The sequence below is a fragment of the Copadichromis virginalis genome, linkage group LG14 (genome assembly GCF_057382275.1).
Source record: "Copadichromis virginalis isolate Kocher_CV1m ecotype Utaka linkage group LG14, C_Virginalis_male_GT1.1, whole genome shotgun sequence".
Taxonomy (NCBI): Eukaryota; Metazoa; Chordata; class Actinopteri; order Cichliformes; family Cichlidae; genus Copadichromis; species Copadichromis virginalis.
The window spans coordinates 28,522,179-28,539,450 of NC_140631.1; the positions used below are offsets into that span (position 1 = coordinate 28,522,179).

At 41.6% G+C, this 17,272-nt stretch overlaps 1 protein-coding gene across 1 annotated transcript; it reads left to right on the forward strand.

Moving 5' to 3' along the window:
- Window positions 1-3,050: 3,050 nt before the first annotated feature.
- On the forward strand, window positions 3,051-14,146 carry LOC146694173 (extracellular calcium-sensing receptor-like). The gene is made up of 5 exons (XM_085430312.1): window positions 3,051-3,329; window positions 3,575-4,369; window positions 4,546-4,773; window positions 4,971-5,094; window positions 13,233-14,146. Exons 1-5 carry the CDS (start codon window positions 3,066-3,068, stop codon window positions 14,144-14,146), a joined length of 2,325 nt encoding a protein of 774 aa, XP_085286438.1. The 5' UTR covers window positions 3,051-3,065.
- Window positions 14,147-17,272: the final 3,126 nt, after the last annotated feature.

A 17,272-nucleotide genomic window follows, 5' to 3' on the forward strand; every position in this document is an offset into this window, starting at 1 on the left:
ACGGGAGCCTTTCTGGATGAAGCTACGTCGAACTGGGAACAGGACCTTGCGTCGTTCCAGGATCTCTTTGGGGAACTGGTCGTTCACGCTGAAGTCCGTTCCTTTCAGCTCTCTGCCGCGACTCTTCACCTGTTCCTTCTGTTTGAATTGACCGAATTTGGCCACAATAGGCCGTGGTCTCCCGGTCCGCGACCGCACGCCCCCCAAGCGATGTACTCTATCGAAGTTGATGTTCTTTACGGTGTCCTCCGGCAGCTTCAGGTGGATTTTAATGAAGCTTTTCACCGTTGCCTCTGCGTCCTCTCCAGCAGTTTCTGGAATACCAGAAAACACAAGATTATCTCTCATGCTACGGGCTTGTAGATCGATAACGGACTCTTTTATTTTTTTATTTTCAATGTTTAGCTGGGTCACGTTATCGGTGAGAGATTTGACCGACTCCCGTAGCGTGGCATTTTCAGCGGCAAGCGTTTCCACCTGCTGCTGGCTGAATTCCAGGGATTCTCTCAGAGATTTAAATTCCCGGTGTAAAATCTCCACCAGGGACAGCCTCGCATCGAAACTGGACAATCGCTTGTCGATTGACTCCAGGATGTCTGCGATGTCTTTGCCGGCAGGCGATGTTGTACCGGGGGAGTCTGCCGGGCGACATCTCTTCGATGACGGCGTCTCAATTTTGGCCGGGGAAGATGCACTCTGGGCCTTATTCATTACTAAATCTTGAAAACAGCGGTCGATGTAATCTTGGAGAGCGTCTAAACTCTCCCCGTTGTCCTCCAGGGTGTTAGAGATGATAAAACAGATGTTGTTAGTTATATGACAGTTGATTAGTATATTTGGTAATACTGAAGCTTGAAAAACCTTTGTTAAACTCTATGCTACCATTTGCTTTTTCTCCGCCAAAATCTCCGGCGTCTGATGTCACCTACAACATGGGTCGCTTACCTTGTCCGTCACTTCCGTCACTTACCTCAGTTTCATGCATGATTCTCAAAGAGCAGCTAGACACAGATACAGAGCAAATGAAATCAGGAAAGTTTACCTTTATTCTCTTAATATATTGGTAACAGCAATAACAGTCAAGCTCTTCTTTCGTATAGAATTACAACAGAATATAATATATGGTATTTTAGAACATGAGTTTTTAGTGTAAACAAAAATTACAGTTAATAAAAAAAATCTGTTGGTGTTGAATGTCTAAAATACCTCTAAACTGCTGATCATGTACTCTTGCCTTTGTGCTGTGTTTGTTCTTCATCTCACATCTGGTACGTTGTTGCTGATGCTGAATGAAATCTGTCATCTAAGTAGAACCAGTGGTTCACTGGACCAACAGGCTAAAGCCAGATTTGATTTCTCTTCGCTGGGTCAGTATACAGAACAAGCTGGCAGAGCAGATGCCCGTTGGATACAATCAGCAATATTTTATGTGATAAAATGCAGCTCATCTAAACAACATAACCGGTCATTTTACAAAGTTACCAGAAAGTATTGAGTAACATAACAAATAACTTTAGGCTAAGAGTATATAACATACTGTTTTACTTAAATGTAACACATAATGTGTAATACATTATTGTTCTTGAGTACTGACCCCCCACACTGGTTGCAAACTGGTGTAAACTGGTTGGAAGTGCTTGGTACTCATTGAAAAAGGATATTGCACTGCCAGCTGATTGCAACGCTTGGTTTTTCCACATCATGACTCAACAACACAGAGGGGACAGTGTCAGCTTCAACTTGTGGGTCTGTTGAACCACCTATGCAACTGACTCAAGCAAGTACTTATCCACACAACTGTCATTTGCAAAGTGATCTACAAACCCAAACATTACGGCCCACAGGTGGATTACCCCATTTCAGTGCATCTAGTAAAAGATGTAACACGAAACAATCAGGTTCTGTACTGATACAAGATGGCGCTACACATGATGTAAAATCACTTTTTCTTAAACCACACTTCAAAGACATTGTTAAATCCACTACAGTTTCTGAGAGGAGGGTTCAATAGTGTAAATTTTCTTCAGCATGTCATGTAAACTTCAGAATGAAATTAGTATCATACTGATGACAGATCTTAATATCACATCTATGCATCACAGATGTGAAAGTGGAAGTGAATGGATGACTGTAACTTGTTTCATAAAACTCTAAGAGTGCTGTAAAAATATACTCCATAAAAGTACTGTTTTGGAAAAATAATTTTTTTTCTACATATTCATTTGTAATGAATTGTGATTTGCATTGTTAATTCATATTTAAATAAACCTGTGTATATCCTTATTTTACATATATGAAACTACATTAAATGGCAAAGTTGGGCTTGTCCCTCATTTTGCTGAATTTGTACATCTACTGGGAATTAACTGTCTCTATTCGATTTTTATTTATGCTGCACCGAAAGGTATAAATACCAGTCTAAGTATTTCATCGTCATTACAGTACTTTAATGCTACTAAGGGTTTAGCTCAAGAAATGACATCAACACAAAGATGGCCAGAAAAGGGATGGGCACTTCTGCAACTGCTGTTAGTGGCATCTGCCTCTTCTGCTGAGGAGCCAGTGTGCAGGCGTAGAGGAGATCCTGAGAACCTGCTGCTATTTAAAGATGGAGAAATTATACTGGGTGGGGTGTTTTCTTTTCACACAGGCTGGAAAGACAGAACAGATACCTACATGATCAAACCTCTGCGACTACAATGTACCAGGTAAATGACAAGATACAAATCCATTTACATTTACGAAATCTGTTAGGAATCAAAAGTAGAATAAAATTTATTTTGATTTTTTCAGTCGTTTAAATTCCTTTCATTAGGGGTTTTTCTAATTTTTCTATGTAACTTTTCACTGTCCACTTTCTGCTGTAACAAAACAAATTTCCCATGTGTGGGACTAATAAATGTTATCTTATCATATCTTATCTTAAATGTTTTCATGAGAAATGCTTTTGTTTCTATTTAAACATTTATCCATAAATATTTGTGTCTGTTTTAAGGAACACAATTATTCATAATTGTTTGTCTCAATTAAGTTTAAATTTCAGAGATTTGCAGTTTGCCCAGGCTATGCTTTTTGCCATTGAGGAAATTAATAACAGCACAGACCTACTGCCAGGAATCTCTGTGGGCTATAAAATCTATGACATTTGTGGACCTGATACCAGAAGCATTGGAGCTACCCTGGCTTTAGCTAATGGTAATGAAATTGTGTCTGTACCGTCAAAGACAACGTGCACCAGACCTGCACATGTGCAGGCCATTATAGGAGCGACCTCTTCTTCTAAAAGCATAGCAGTAGCTACTGTCATCGGACCTTTTTTTATACCAGTGGTGGGTATTTTACATATCTAATTTTTTTTTAAATCTTTGAATACTTTTAAAAATATTTTGTTTTCTTAGATCAAAGCTTTGCCTGGTACATTTTATGTACCTGTACTGAGTAGAATTGCTATTTTTGTATCTATGCATATGCATCACAGCTGTTAAAAAAAAAATTCAAATATTTTATTTTTAACAGCTTCATTTTTTTCATCTTGTGTCTTTTTCATTTATAAGTTTTACATTTTTTATTCTAGATCAGCTACTTTGCTACATGTGCTTGTCTCAGTGACAAAACCAAGTACCCATCCTTCCTCAGAACAATACCCAGTGACTACTACCAGAGCAGAGCCCTGGCCCATTTGGTCAAGTATTTTGGATGGACTTGGGTTGGAGCTATCAGATCCAATGATGATTATGGAAATAATGGCATGGCCACATTCACTGAAACTGCACAGCAGCTGGGCATCTGTCTGGAGTATTCTGTACCTTTCTTTAGAACAGATCCATCTGCCAAGATACAAAGGATAATTGACATTATAAAGGCTTCAACCTCCAAGGTGATTGTTACATTCCTTACCCGTGCAGATTTGAATGTGCTGCTACCTGAGTTTTCATACCATAACTTGTCTGGGTATCAGTGGATAGGCAGTGAGACTTGGATATTTGATTCACGAACTGCAGAAATGGACACACATCACATACTGGATGGTGCCATAGGTCTTTCCATTCCTAAAGTACATGTCACTGGCCTGAGAGAGTTCATACTGAATGAGAAGCCACTCAATTCATCAAACAATGAACTGTTTATTGAGTTCTGGGAGACATTATTTAACTGTAGGTTTAGGCAGTCAGCGTCATCAGCAGACATTCAGAAAGAGTGTACTGGGCATGAAGATGTAACTGGAGTTCAAAATAGCTTCATTGACATGTCTCTCATGCCTCTCTTTAACAATGTCTACAAAGGAGTGTATGCAGTGGCCCATGCACTTCACAATATCCTCAGCTGTAATAAAACATGTAACAAAAATGTGCAGCTAGACCCACTCACGGTGAGCTTTTTACTAATTTACATTACAATGTTCACATTAAGATACATTATTAAAAAGATATTTTAGTTAAAAATATTTTCAAGAACTTCATTTTGCAGTTCTTCTGTATATTTTTCAGTCAGTAGGTGTGCAAAATCTTTGTCACGCAATAAATTGAGTCATAACATATTTCTTAGGTTCTGCAACACATACGAAAGATCCATTTCACAACTAAGGAAGGAGATGAGGTTCACTTTGATGAGAATGGAGATCCAGCAGCAAAGTATGACATTATAAACTGGCAGTCAAGAGAAAACAGTGTTGTGGAGTTTGTAACAGTTGGTCTGTATAATCCATCATTAGTTCAAGAAAAACAGCTAAATCTGCAAAACAAGTCTTTAATTTGGGCAAGAAACTCAAAGCAGGTAAGCTATCGTACAATTTCATTGTTTTTATGTTTTTGTTCTATTTTTTAATTTTATACATATGTACATACTTTGTTTATTTTGGTTTTGATGCTTCAACATTAAGAGTTTTATTTATTTGTTTTTTAACAAAGAACATCACAGAGACATTTTTTTTCTCAATGTCTATAGACAGTTAAACGTTCTTGATCATGCAGGTGCCTGTGTCAGTTTGCAGTGAGAAATGTCCCCCAGGAACACGTAAGGTTCTCCAGAAAGGAAGGCCTGTTTGCTGCTATGACTGTATAAGATGTGCAGAAGGAGAAATCAGCAACGTTACCGGTGTGGTGATATTTCATTTAATTTTGGTGTGTTGCAAAGCAAAGTTATATATGTAGGAAGGCCATATGAGAACTATTTAATGATTTTGATTAATGCTTTTATGCAGAGATAATCTCCATCTAGAATGCCTGATTAAAATATTTGAAAATATTTAACTCACTGCCTCAGGTTAGTCTGTATGCCTGCACATTCTATTACAGCTTGTTTATAAAGTGATAACCTTTCAACATCAAAGTAATATCATGGTAGCAACAGTGGTTATAGTTAAGAAATATTAAACTAACATTAATGTTATTGGACTAGGGAAACAAGGCAGAAACAAATATGTAATAATGTGGTAATTTCTAAGTTATTACCATTCAATTACTTGTCAAAGAGTCTGTGTAATAAGCAGGAAGCAGCGCTGCAAAACTGCCCATTTTTGTTTAATAACAAATTAATAACCAAACTTAAAAAGTAGTGATGACCACCAGGAAACACCTTTGGCATTTTCTGCTTAACCCTTTACAGCCGATCGGAGCGGGCACGCTCTGTTTTGCGTAACTATTTTTAAATCCCGGTAGCACTGCAACCACGTAAGCTAGCGCAAAAAATTTTTTTTGCATATGAAACCGGAGGAGTTGTACTTACATCTTATGCCATCAGCTTGTCCTAGGTCACGGTTTCCTTCCACATAAAGCTTTGCAAAAACTGCATAAAAAGCGCTTGCAGGAACAAAAACATAATATTCCAGAAACACGCTTTACCGATCCAATCAGCTGGTCATAACACTTCCTACGTTGGAATAGACGTCAGCGCGAACTTTTGCATTTCCGCCATTACCTGCCCGAAACCGGAAGTGACGTCATTTTCGCGGAAATGTAGTCTTTTTTACTATCAGGGCCTCAGGGCCTATACTCGTCTTTTTAAAAGTTATCTTTGACTTTATGACTTTCTGTGTCGTTTCTGGGATGCTTAGGACTCATATTGCACTGCTGGAAATAGTTTATTTTGATGCATATGCTGCTTTTTTGCAAATTTGCAGTATAATATTTATTTTCGTTTTTCCTGCAGTGTATAAAAATTGGTGTATTTCAAAAATACAACTATGAAGACACTCAAAATAAATTTCCTGTGGTGGGAAACTATTTTGTGCAACTTTTTTGTATTTACAGTTTTGAGGGATACGCCTCTTAAATTTCTCTAACTACAAATATATGTTAAAAAAGCAAAAACGATTTTCAATTTTTTTGTAGTTTATTGCACTTTTTTGCAATTTATGTAATTACTATGCACTTAATGAATACATATTATTAAAATCTGGGCTATAATGGTTGTATTGATGTATAGCAACTTGAAATGCTCCCAAAAATGGCTCCACAGCATGTAAAAATATGATATAAGCTCTGGCGGACTTGGTTCTATGGTAGGTCTTAAAGGGTTAATAAGCAGGAATTGAATTCCATGATCATTATAACTGAATGAAACAAGAACCAGGAAGTCTGTAATGAAGTGAAAAAACTTAGGTAAAATACTAATAATTAAGCTTAAAAGAATAATACATATGAATATATTAGGTGTGCATAGAAGTGTAAAGGACCCTCTTTCACAGCATAGTTTAAATATGGATGACAATGCATAGTATCGTAAAAATATTTCAGGTAGGAAAGGAAGTGGAACTAATTTTTAAAATGTCCAGTACACAAAAATAAGATGCCATCTATGTTCTCCCGTTTGTCCAATATACTGTTATAATCCATTGTTTTGTGCAAGCATCGCTCCAAGAAGCAAGCCAAAAAGACACACTACTTCTTCTTTGTTTTTATCCAGGGCTAAAATACAAATGACAGATTCCCAGTAGACAGCAGTCTGCCACCTACTGGCAGCCAGCTCTTTGTAGGTTGTTTCTATTTATGCTTATAACAGAAAAACTACCACAGGTGTTTCCAGGTAATCACAACGTTCTTACGTCTGCTTTAATAGTTGATTAATATGTTATTAAATAGAGAGGCAGATTTGCATTTTGCAGTTCTGTTTCCTGCTTATTACACAGAAACCACCAGTGGTAATTCAGTAGTTATTACTTGAAAACTGCATTTTTTACCCTACTATTACCACTCTTTTACCGAGCTGTATTTCTACAGTATTAAACTTAGTTTTTGGGTGCTTATTATGCATTAACATAAATGTCAGCATAATATTCCTTTCCAGTTACAAATGTTGCTACCATAATATTACTTGGTTATTAAGTGGTTATTACTTTGGTAATAGCATGGTAATAACTTAACTAATCCATCCATCCATCCATCGTCATCCGCTTTGTCCGGGGTCGGGTCGCGGGGGCAGCAGCCTAAGCAAAGAGGCCCAGACCTCCCTCTCCCCAGCCACCTCCTCCAGCTTGTCCGGGGGAATACCAAGGCGTTCCCAGGCCAGCCGAGAGATATAATCTCTCCAGCGTGTCCTGGGTCTGCCCCAGGGCCTCCTCCCGGTGGGACATGCCTGGAACACCTCACCCAGGAGGCGCCCAGGGGGCATCCTTGTCAGATGCCCGAACCACCTCAGCTGGCTCCTTTCGATGTGGAGCAGCAGCTGCTCTACTCTGAGCCCCTCCCGGATGGCCGAACTTCTCACCCTATCTCTAAGGGAGAGGCCAGCCACCCTTCGGAGGAAGCTCATTTCTGCCGCTTGTATCCGCGATCTCGTTCTTTCGGTCACTACCCACAGCTCGTGGCCATAGGTGAGGGTAGGGACGTAGATCGACCGGTAAATTGAGAGCTTCGCTTTTACACTCAGCTCCCTCTTCACCACGACGGACCGGTGCAACGTCCGCATTACTGCAGCTGCAGCCCCAATCCGTCTGTCGATCTCCGGCTCCCTTCTCCCATCACTCGCGAACAAGACCCCGAGATACTTGAACTCCTCCACTTGGGGCAGGAACTCATCCCCGACCCGGAGTGGGCACTCCACCCTTTTCCGGCTGAGAACCATGGCCTCGGATTTGGAGGTGCTGATCCTCATTCCCGCTGCTTCACACTCGGCTGCGAACCGTTCCAGTGCGAGCTGGAGGCCTTCACCCGATGAAGCCAACAGAACCACATCGTCTGCAAAAATCAGAGATGAGATTCTGAGGCCCCCAAAGCGAAAGCCCTCCGCCACTTGGCTGCGCCTAGAAATCCTGTCCATAAAAATTATGAACAGAACCGGAGACAAAGGGCAGCCCTGGCGAAGCCCATCACCCACCGGGAACGAGTCCGACTTATTGCCGGCAATGCGAACCAAGCTCTTGCAACGGTTGTATAGGGATCGAATGGCCCGTAGCAATGGGCCAGACACCCCATATTCCCGCAACACCTCCCACAGGACACCCCGAGGGACACGGTCGAATGCCTTCTCCAAGTCCACAAAACACATGTAGACTGGTTGGGCAAACTCCCATGCACCCTCAAGTATCCTGGAGAGGATAAAGAGCTGGTCCAGTGTTCCGCGACCAGGACGAAAACCGCATTGTTCCTCCTGTATCCGAGGTTCGACTAACGGACGAACTCTCCTTTCCAGCACCCTGGCATAGACTTTCCCAGGCAGGCTGAGGAGTGTGATCCCCCTGTAGTTGGAACACACCCTCCGGTCCCCTTTCTTAAAGATAGGGACCACCACCCCGGTCTGCCAGTCCACAGGTACTGCCCCTGATCTCCACGCAACATTGCAGAGGCGTGTCAACCAGGACAGCCCTACAACGTCCAGAGCCTTCAGGAACTCGGGGCGGACCTCATCAACACCAGGGGGTCTGCCACCAAGGAGTTGTTTAACTGCCTCAGTGACCTCGCCCCCGGAAATTGGCGGGTCATTCCCCTCATCCCCAGACTCTGCTTCCTCCTCGGAAGACGTGTCAGTGGGATTAAGGAGGTCCTCGAAGTATTCCTTCCACCGCCTGACAATTTTCTCAGTCGACGTCAGCAGCGCTCCGCCAGCACTATACACAGTGCAGGTAGAGCACCGCTTTCCCCTCCTGAGACGTCTGACGGTTTGCCAGAATCTCTTCGAGGCAGTCCGAAAGTCTTTTTCCATGGCCTCTCCGAACTCCTCCCACACCCGAGTTTTTGCTTCAGCCACTGCCCGAGCCGCATTCCGCTTGGCCTGTCGATACCTGTCGGCTGCCTCCGGAGTCCCACAGGCTAACCAAGCCCGATAGGACTCCTTCTTCAGCCTGGTGGCTCCCTTCACCTCTGGTGTCCACCATTTGGTTCGGGGATTACCACCACGGCAGGCACCCACCACCTTGCGGCCGCAGCTCAATGCAGCAGCTTCGGCAATGGAGACGCTGAACATGGTCCATTCGGACTCAATGTCCCCAGTCTCCCTCGGAATGCTGTTGAAGCTCTGCCGGAGGTGTGCGTTGAAGATCTCGCGGACTGGGGCCTCTGCTAGACGTTCCCAGCACACCCTCACTACGCGTTTAGGTGCACCAGGTCTGTCCAGCGTCCTCCCCCGCCACCTGATCCAACTCACCACCAGGTGGTGATCAGTTGACAGCTCAGCCCCTCTCTTTACCCGAGTGTCCAGAACATATGGTCGCAGGTCTGCTGATACAAAATCGATCATCGACCTACGGCCTAGAGCGTCCTGGTGCCACGTGCACTTATGGACACTCTTATGTTCGAACAGGGTGTTCGTTATGGCCAAACTGTGGTTAGCACAGAAGTCCAATAACAGAGCACCGCTCGGGTTCAGATCAGGGAGGCCGTTCCTCCCAATCACGCCCCTCCAGGTCTCGCTGTCGTTACCCACGTGAGCATTGAAGTCTCCCAGCAGGACAACAGAGTCTCCAGGTGGAGCACCCTCCAGCACCCCCCCCCCCAGGGACTCTAAGAAGGCTGGGTACTCTGAACTGCCACTCGGCGCATCAGCGCAGATGACAGTCAGGACCCGTTCCCCGACCCTAAGGCGCAACTTAACTAATAATAATAATAATAATAATAATGGATTGGATTTATATAGCGCTTTTCTAGGCACCCAAAGCGCTTTACAATGCCGCTATTCATTCACTCTCACATTCATACACTGGTGGAGGCAAGCTACAGTTGTAGTCACAGCTGCCCTGGGGCAGACTGACAGAAACGAGGCTGCCATATCGCGCCATCGGCCCCTCTGGCCAACACCAGAGGGGCCGATAACTGCATTACTACTTTGTTTCTGCCTTGTTACCTGACTATTACTATTTAAGTACTGAGCTGTAATAAAACGTGCTACCTTAGAAGAGTATACATATATATTTCAACAAACTCCCTCTTGCCCCTGTGGGTGGTCTGTCCTTCAAGTTCAGGTCCTTTACCAGAGGTTTGGGAACTTGTGGGTCCTGTGCAGTATATTTGCTGTTCCTAGGACTGCGCTCTTCTGGACAGAGATCTCAGATGTTGTTCCTGGTATCTGCTGGAGCCACTCACCTAGCTTGGGAGTCATTGCACCTAGCACTCCGATTACCACTGGGACCACTGTTACCTTCACCCTTCACGTCTTCTTGAGCTCTTTTCTGAGCCCTTGGTATTTCTCAAGCTTCTTGTGTTCCTTATTTCTGATGTTGCTGTCATTGGGAACCGCTACATCTATCACTACGGCTGTTGTCTTCTGTTTGTTTACCACCACTATGTCCGGTTGGTTAGCCATCTCCATTTTGTCCATCTGTATCTGAAAGCCTGTGACAAAGTGGTGAGAACACCATTTGTCCATATTTTTAGTTAACATTCTTGTTTTGATTTAGCCATATCTCATATGTAGTCTGCAATAAGCAAACATCTACTATCCTGGGTTTGTTTATGTTTTGCACTTTTACAGATTGTGCAACATCTTGGTTTAACTCAATTCTGACAAGTTTGTTAAGTTAACATGTTATTTATTTCAACTGTTAATTGGTTTTGTTTGAACCCACCTTACCTACCTGTGTTCCAGGAACAAAAGGAGGAAATGTAGCTTAGTTTCCTGGTTAATCTGAGGTCACAGGAAGAGACCAGGTGAAGAAGGAGGAGACTCTTTGTAATTTAATAAAGCTGATTTTTAGAGTGTTAGTAGAGAAATGGATTTGTTTTCATATGTATTGACTATGCCGCACAGCAAGAAGGTCAATTCTACCATCAAGCCGGGGTCATTTTGTGTGGAGTTTGCATGTTCTCCCCGTGTTTGCGTGGGTTCCCTCCGGGTACTCCGGCTTCCTCCCACCATCCAAAGACATGCAACTTGTGGGGATAGGTTAATAGGATAATCCAAATAGCCACTAGGTGTGAATGTGAGTGCGGATAGTTGTCTGTCCCTGTGTGTTGGCCCTGCGACAGACTGGCGACCTGTCCACGGTGTACCCGCCTCTCGCCCTATGACAGCTGGGATAGGCTCCAGCCCCCCCGCGACCCTGAAAAGGATAAGCGGAAGCAAAGGGATGGATGGATGTAGTGACTATACCTTAGAGTTTTATTGCTAGGATAAGTAGTAGTACAGGTTTGAGTATAGAAATGTTTGCCATACCTACCCTAATGGAATAGTCCAGGGGTGAATGGACTATTTAAGCAGATGAAAGCAGGTGTTAAGGAAGGAAGGACCAGGGCAGTGTAGCTGTGTGCAGTTTGACCTTAATTTCCGTTGATTTAAGTTTAGTTATGTTTATTTGAACTGAGTTAATTTTGGAGTTGAGTTTTTTATTTATTTTTGTAAATATTGGTTGGTCACAAAATGGTGAATAAATCACTTGCTACACTGGACAGCATCTGTCTCCTGCACTTCTTTGTCAAGTCCTACCAAAAAGCCACACAGAATCTTAACTCGATCATTCTCGAGGGGGTTTCTCCCAATTTGACCTTGGGACTTGCAGACCATACTCGGCACAGATGATTCTGTATATTATGCCAGCCACTTGGTTATTGCGTTCCATGTATGCCCTGCCAGCTAGCAACATGCATCCTGCAGTTATGTGCTGGATTGTCTCAGGGGCATCTTTACACAGCTTGCTCCTGGGGTCTTGTCTGGTGTGACAGACCCCAGCTTCTATGGATCCTGTGCTCAGAGCTTTTTCCTCTGCTGTCATGATTAGTGCCTCTGTACTGTCTTTCAGCTTTTTCGAGGCACTGGTAGGATTTCTGGATGTCAGCCACTTCCTCTGTCTGCCAGCATACATACTGTGCAGAGGCCTATTCTTCATGATGGTTCCTCCTCTTTCTTGGGGATATATATATATATATATATATATATATATATATATATATATATATATATATATATATATATATATATGTACATATATATATATATATATATATATATATATATATATATGTACATATATATATATATATATATATATATATATATATATATATATATATGTACATATATATGTACATATATATATATATATATATATATATATATATATATATATATATATATATATATATATATATATATATGTACATATATATATATATATATATATATATACATACATATATATATATATACATACATATATATATATACATACATATATATATATATATATATGTATATATATATATATATATATATGTACATATATGTACATATATATATATATATATATGTGTACATATATATACATACATATATATATATATATATGTACATATATGTATATATATATATGTACACATATATATATATATATATGTACATATATGTATATATATATGTACATATATGTATATATATATATGTACACATATATATATATATATATATATATATATATATATATATATATATACACACATGCATATACATATACATATACATATAAATAGATAGATATAGATATATAGATATAGATATCGTTAGGATAAAAGGGACATGTTTGATTTTCTAACAGGAGAATTATGTATCTTTCTGCCTGTGTATGCTCATGATTTTTTTTAAAATTATATGCATATTCCTTTAAAATTCTAGGGGAAAGTATACTACATTCACAATCTCTGATGAATGCTGTGTCAATCGTCATTTAATCACAAAACAGTGTAGCAGTCATTCAATAATAATGTTGTTTTTCAACTTCTAATTCTAAAGCACCAGTAGAATATATCATGGCAGAGGCATACACAACTGTACTGGGTAAAAGTAACGTCTGTTTTAATATTAATTTCCAGATTCAGTCACCTGTGTGAGATGTCTCCCTGAGTTTTGGTCAAATGAGAGAAGAGATGCTTGTATAAAGAAGGAAGCAGTGTTTCTATCATATGAAGAAATTATGGGAGCACTGCTGACTGCAGCATCTATATTTGGGGCCCACATGACGATTGGTGTGATACTTATTTTCTTCAAGTATAGGAAAACTCCTATTGTCAGGGCAAACAACTCTGAACTGAGCTTCCTGCTGCTCTTCTCCTTAATTCTGTGTTTTCTGTGTTCTCTGACCTTCATTGGTCAGCCCTCTGATTGGTCCTGTATGCTCCGACATGTAGCATTTGGCATCACCTTTGTCCTCTGTATCTCTTGTCTTCTGGGAAAAACTATGGTTGTTTTAATGGCCTTCAGAGCTACACGTCCAGGTAGTAATGTTAAAAAATGGTTTGGGCAGACACAGCAGAGACTCTGTGTTACAGCATTTACTCTTATACAAATTAACATATGTATCATCTGGCTAACAACTTCTCCTCCTTTTCCATTTAAGAATTTTAAGGAAATCAAAGACAAGATCACATTGGAGTGTGCCCTCGGCTCAGTTGTGGGCTTTTGGGCTGTGCTTGGTTATATAGGACTTCTGGCTATTTTATGTTTTATTTTTGCATTTTTAGCTCGAAAGCTACCCGATAATTTCAACGAAGCCAAATTTATCACTTTCAGCATGCTGATATTCTGTGCAGTATGGATTACATTTGTCCCAGCATATGTCAGCTCCCCTGGGAAGTTCAGTGTTGCTGTAGAAATTTTTGCTATACTTGCTTCCAGTTTTGGACTGCTAATTTGCATCTTCATACCCAAATGTTATATAATCTTAATGAAACCTGAGAAGAATACAAAGAAACACATGATGGGGAAGAAGGCACCAAATTCACTCTGAAAACTGAATGTGGTAAAATGGGATTTTAATTTGATCATTTGTACATAATTAGTTTGTCACCATCCTGTCAGAATAGAAAGAAGCTGTCAGCAGGATACACTCCAATTGATACTGTCTTTATAGAAACTACTTCTCCTTTTTTGATGCATTTTAATTACTTATTCAAACAAGAAAGATCTGCGAAAGCGCTCCTTCCTGCAGCGAGGGTGTTTCAGTCTCTGACTAAAAGAGCTGCTCAGCCCACTCATATACTCATGCAGTGGGTGATGTGGGTTGTTCCTGATGGATGTCAGCTAACTAACTAACATCCTCCTCTCGCCAACCACCTCCACAGACTCCAGGGGACATAACAGCACGGAGCTAGACCTCCACACCAGTTTGTCAATCCTGCTCCTTTCCCTGTCCGTGCATCCACTCCCCCAGCAGGCCACTGCATAGAAAAGGGCAGATGCTACCACAGTGTCATAGAATGTCCTTAACCCTTTACGACCTACCAAGTCCGCCAGAGCTTATATTATATTTTTACATGCTGTAGTGCCATTTTTGGGAGCATTTCAAGTTGCAATACAACCATTATAGCCCAAATTTTAATAATATGTCGGCATTAAGTGCATAGAAATTACAAAAATTGCAAGAAAGTGCAATAAACTACAAAAAAATTGAAAATCGTTTTTGTTTTTTTTAAACATATATTTCTAGTTAGACAAATTTAAGAGGCTTATCCCTCAAAACTGTAAATACAAAAAAGTTGCACAAAATAATTTCCCACCACAGAAAATTTGTTTTGAGTGTCTTCATAGTTTTATTTTTGAAAAACAGCAAAACAGGAAAAACGAAAATAAATATTATAGTGCAAATTTGCACTATATTTTTTTTGGTGCATAAAAAAAATATACAAAAAAGCATATGCTGCTTTTTTGTTCAAAAAAGCAGCATATGCATCAAAATAAACTATTTCCAGCAGTGCAATTTTAGTTCTAAGCATCTCAGAAACGACACAGAAAGTCATAAAGTCAAACATATCTTTTAAAAACACCAGTATAGGCTCATGAAGCCCTGATGGTAAAAAAAAAACAAACTACATTTCCGCGAAAATGACATCACTTCCGGTTTCGGGCAGGTCATGGCGGACACGCGATAGTTCACGCTGATGTCTATTGTAACGTAGGAAGTGTTATGAACAGCTGATCGGATCGGCAAAGCGTGTTTCTGGAATATTATGTTTTGGTTGCTGCAAGTGCTTTTTATGCAGTTTTTGCAAAGCCATATGTGGAAGGAAACCGTTACCTAGGACAAGCTGATGGCATAAGATGTAAGTACAACTCCTCCGGTTTCATATGCAAAAAAATTATTGCGCTAGCTTATGTGGTTGCAGTTCTACAAGTATTTAAATGTAGTTGCACAAAACGGAGCGTGCCCGCTCTCACCGGTTTTAAAGGGTTAACAGAGTCCTGCAGACTCCGAAGGACCTCAGTCTCCTCAGCAGGTGGAGTCGACTCTGGCCCTTCTTATACAGGATGTCTGTATTTGTAGTCCAGTCCAGTTTATTGTTGAGGTGAACACCCAGGTACTTATAAGAGTCCACTATCTCAATGTCTTTCCCTTGGATGTTCACCGGTGTAGTAGTGGGTGACTTCCTCCTGAAGTCTATGATCATCTCCTTTGTCTTGCCGGCGTTGTTTTGGAGTACATTGGTCTCACACCAGCCAACAAAGTCACTGATGACCCCCCTGTATTCCTGATCATTCCCGTCTGATACGCATCCAATGATGGCTGTATCATCTGAGAACGTCTGTAGATGGCAATCATCCGAATTATAACAGAAGTCTGAAGTGTAAAGGCTGAACAGGAAAGGTGAGAGAACCGTGCCCTGTGGTGCTCCTGTGCTGCAGATTGCCACCTCGGACGCACAGTCATGGAGCCTCACATACTGTGGTCTGTTGGTAAGGTAGTCGATGGTCCATGCAGTCAGCTGTTTGCCTACTCCGGCTCTCTCCAGCTTCCCTCTCAGTAGTGCAGGTTGAATGGTGTTGAAAGCACTGGAGAAGTCAAAAAACATGATCGTCACAGTGCTCCCCGCCTGCTCTAGATGAGAGAGGGATCGGTGTACCAGGTAGATGACAGCGTCATCCACCCCAATTCCAGAACGGTAGGCGAACTGCAGGGGATCCATCACTGAGCCCACCAGTGGCCGAAGGTGGTGCAGGATGAGCCATTCCATAGTCTTCATCAGATGAGAAGTCAAGGCAACAGGCCTGAAGTGGTTGGACTACTTGAGGTGTGCGATTTTTGGCACCGGAACCACACAGGAAGTCTTCCACAGTTCAGGAACTCTCTCCAGGCTCAGGCTCAGTTTGAGGATGTACAGGGCCACCTGACAGAGCTGGTCTGCACAGTCCCTGAGCAGTCTGGAGCAGATTCCATCCGGATCTGCAGCCTTCCTTGCCTTCGTCCTCTTGAGCTGATTTTTCACCTGATCAGCTGTGAAGTAGATGTGAGGCTGAGCTGGAGGGGGGGGGGCTGGCTTTGTTGTGGGTAGATGTGTGGATAGGGGTGAAGCAGGGTTGTGGTGAGAGGAGAGCTCAGGTGACAATGGCATTGCACCCGGAGGGGGGGGGGGGGGGGCAACTGGAGGGGGGGGGGTTAATGGAACCTGGGGGGTGGGAGAGGTGATAAGTGGGCCATTGTCAAATCTGTTAAAAGACAGATTCAAGTTGTTAGCCCACCCCCGGCCAGCAGACACTGTGGCTCCTCCATTCAAGTAGATTGGGCTAAGTAGATTGGCCCATTGTCAGTGACACAAAGTTATTAAGGCAAACTTACTCCATGGAGCCCTGCTCTTAAAAAAACTGCTATAGTGCCCGTAGTAGCGGCAACAAGTCTTATGTTAACAAAACAAGGATGCACTTCCCACTTTCACCTTCTGTCTTTTAAGCAAAATGAGTGCATTAAAAAATTAAGGAAAAAGAAGGGAGATTTGTCCTTGTGAAAGGAAGACTAGAAGATGAAATGGCCACAGTGATTCATGTACTGTATATGCATAGCCCAACAGTGGAAAACATTTCTTTAAACCTTTTTTGATACCATAAGTCTGGAAATGGAAGGGATATTAATATGTGGTGACAA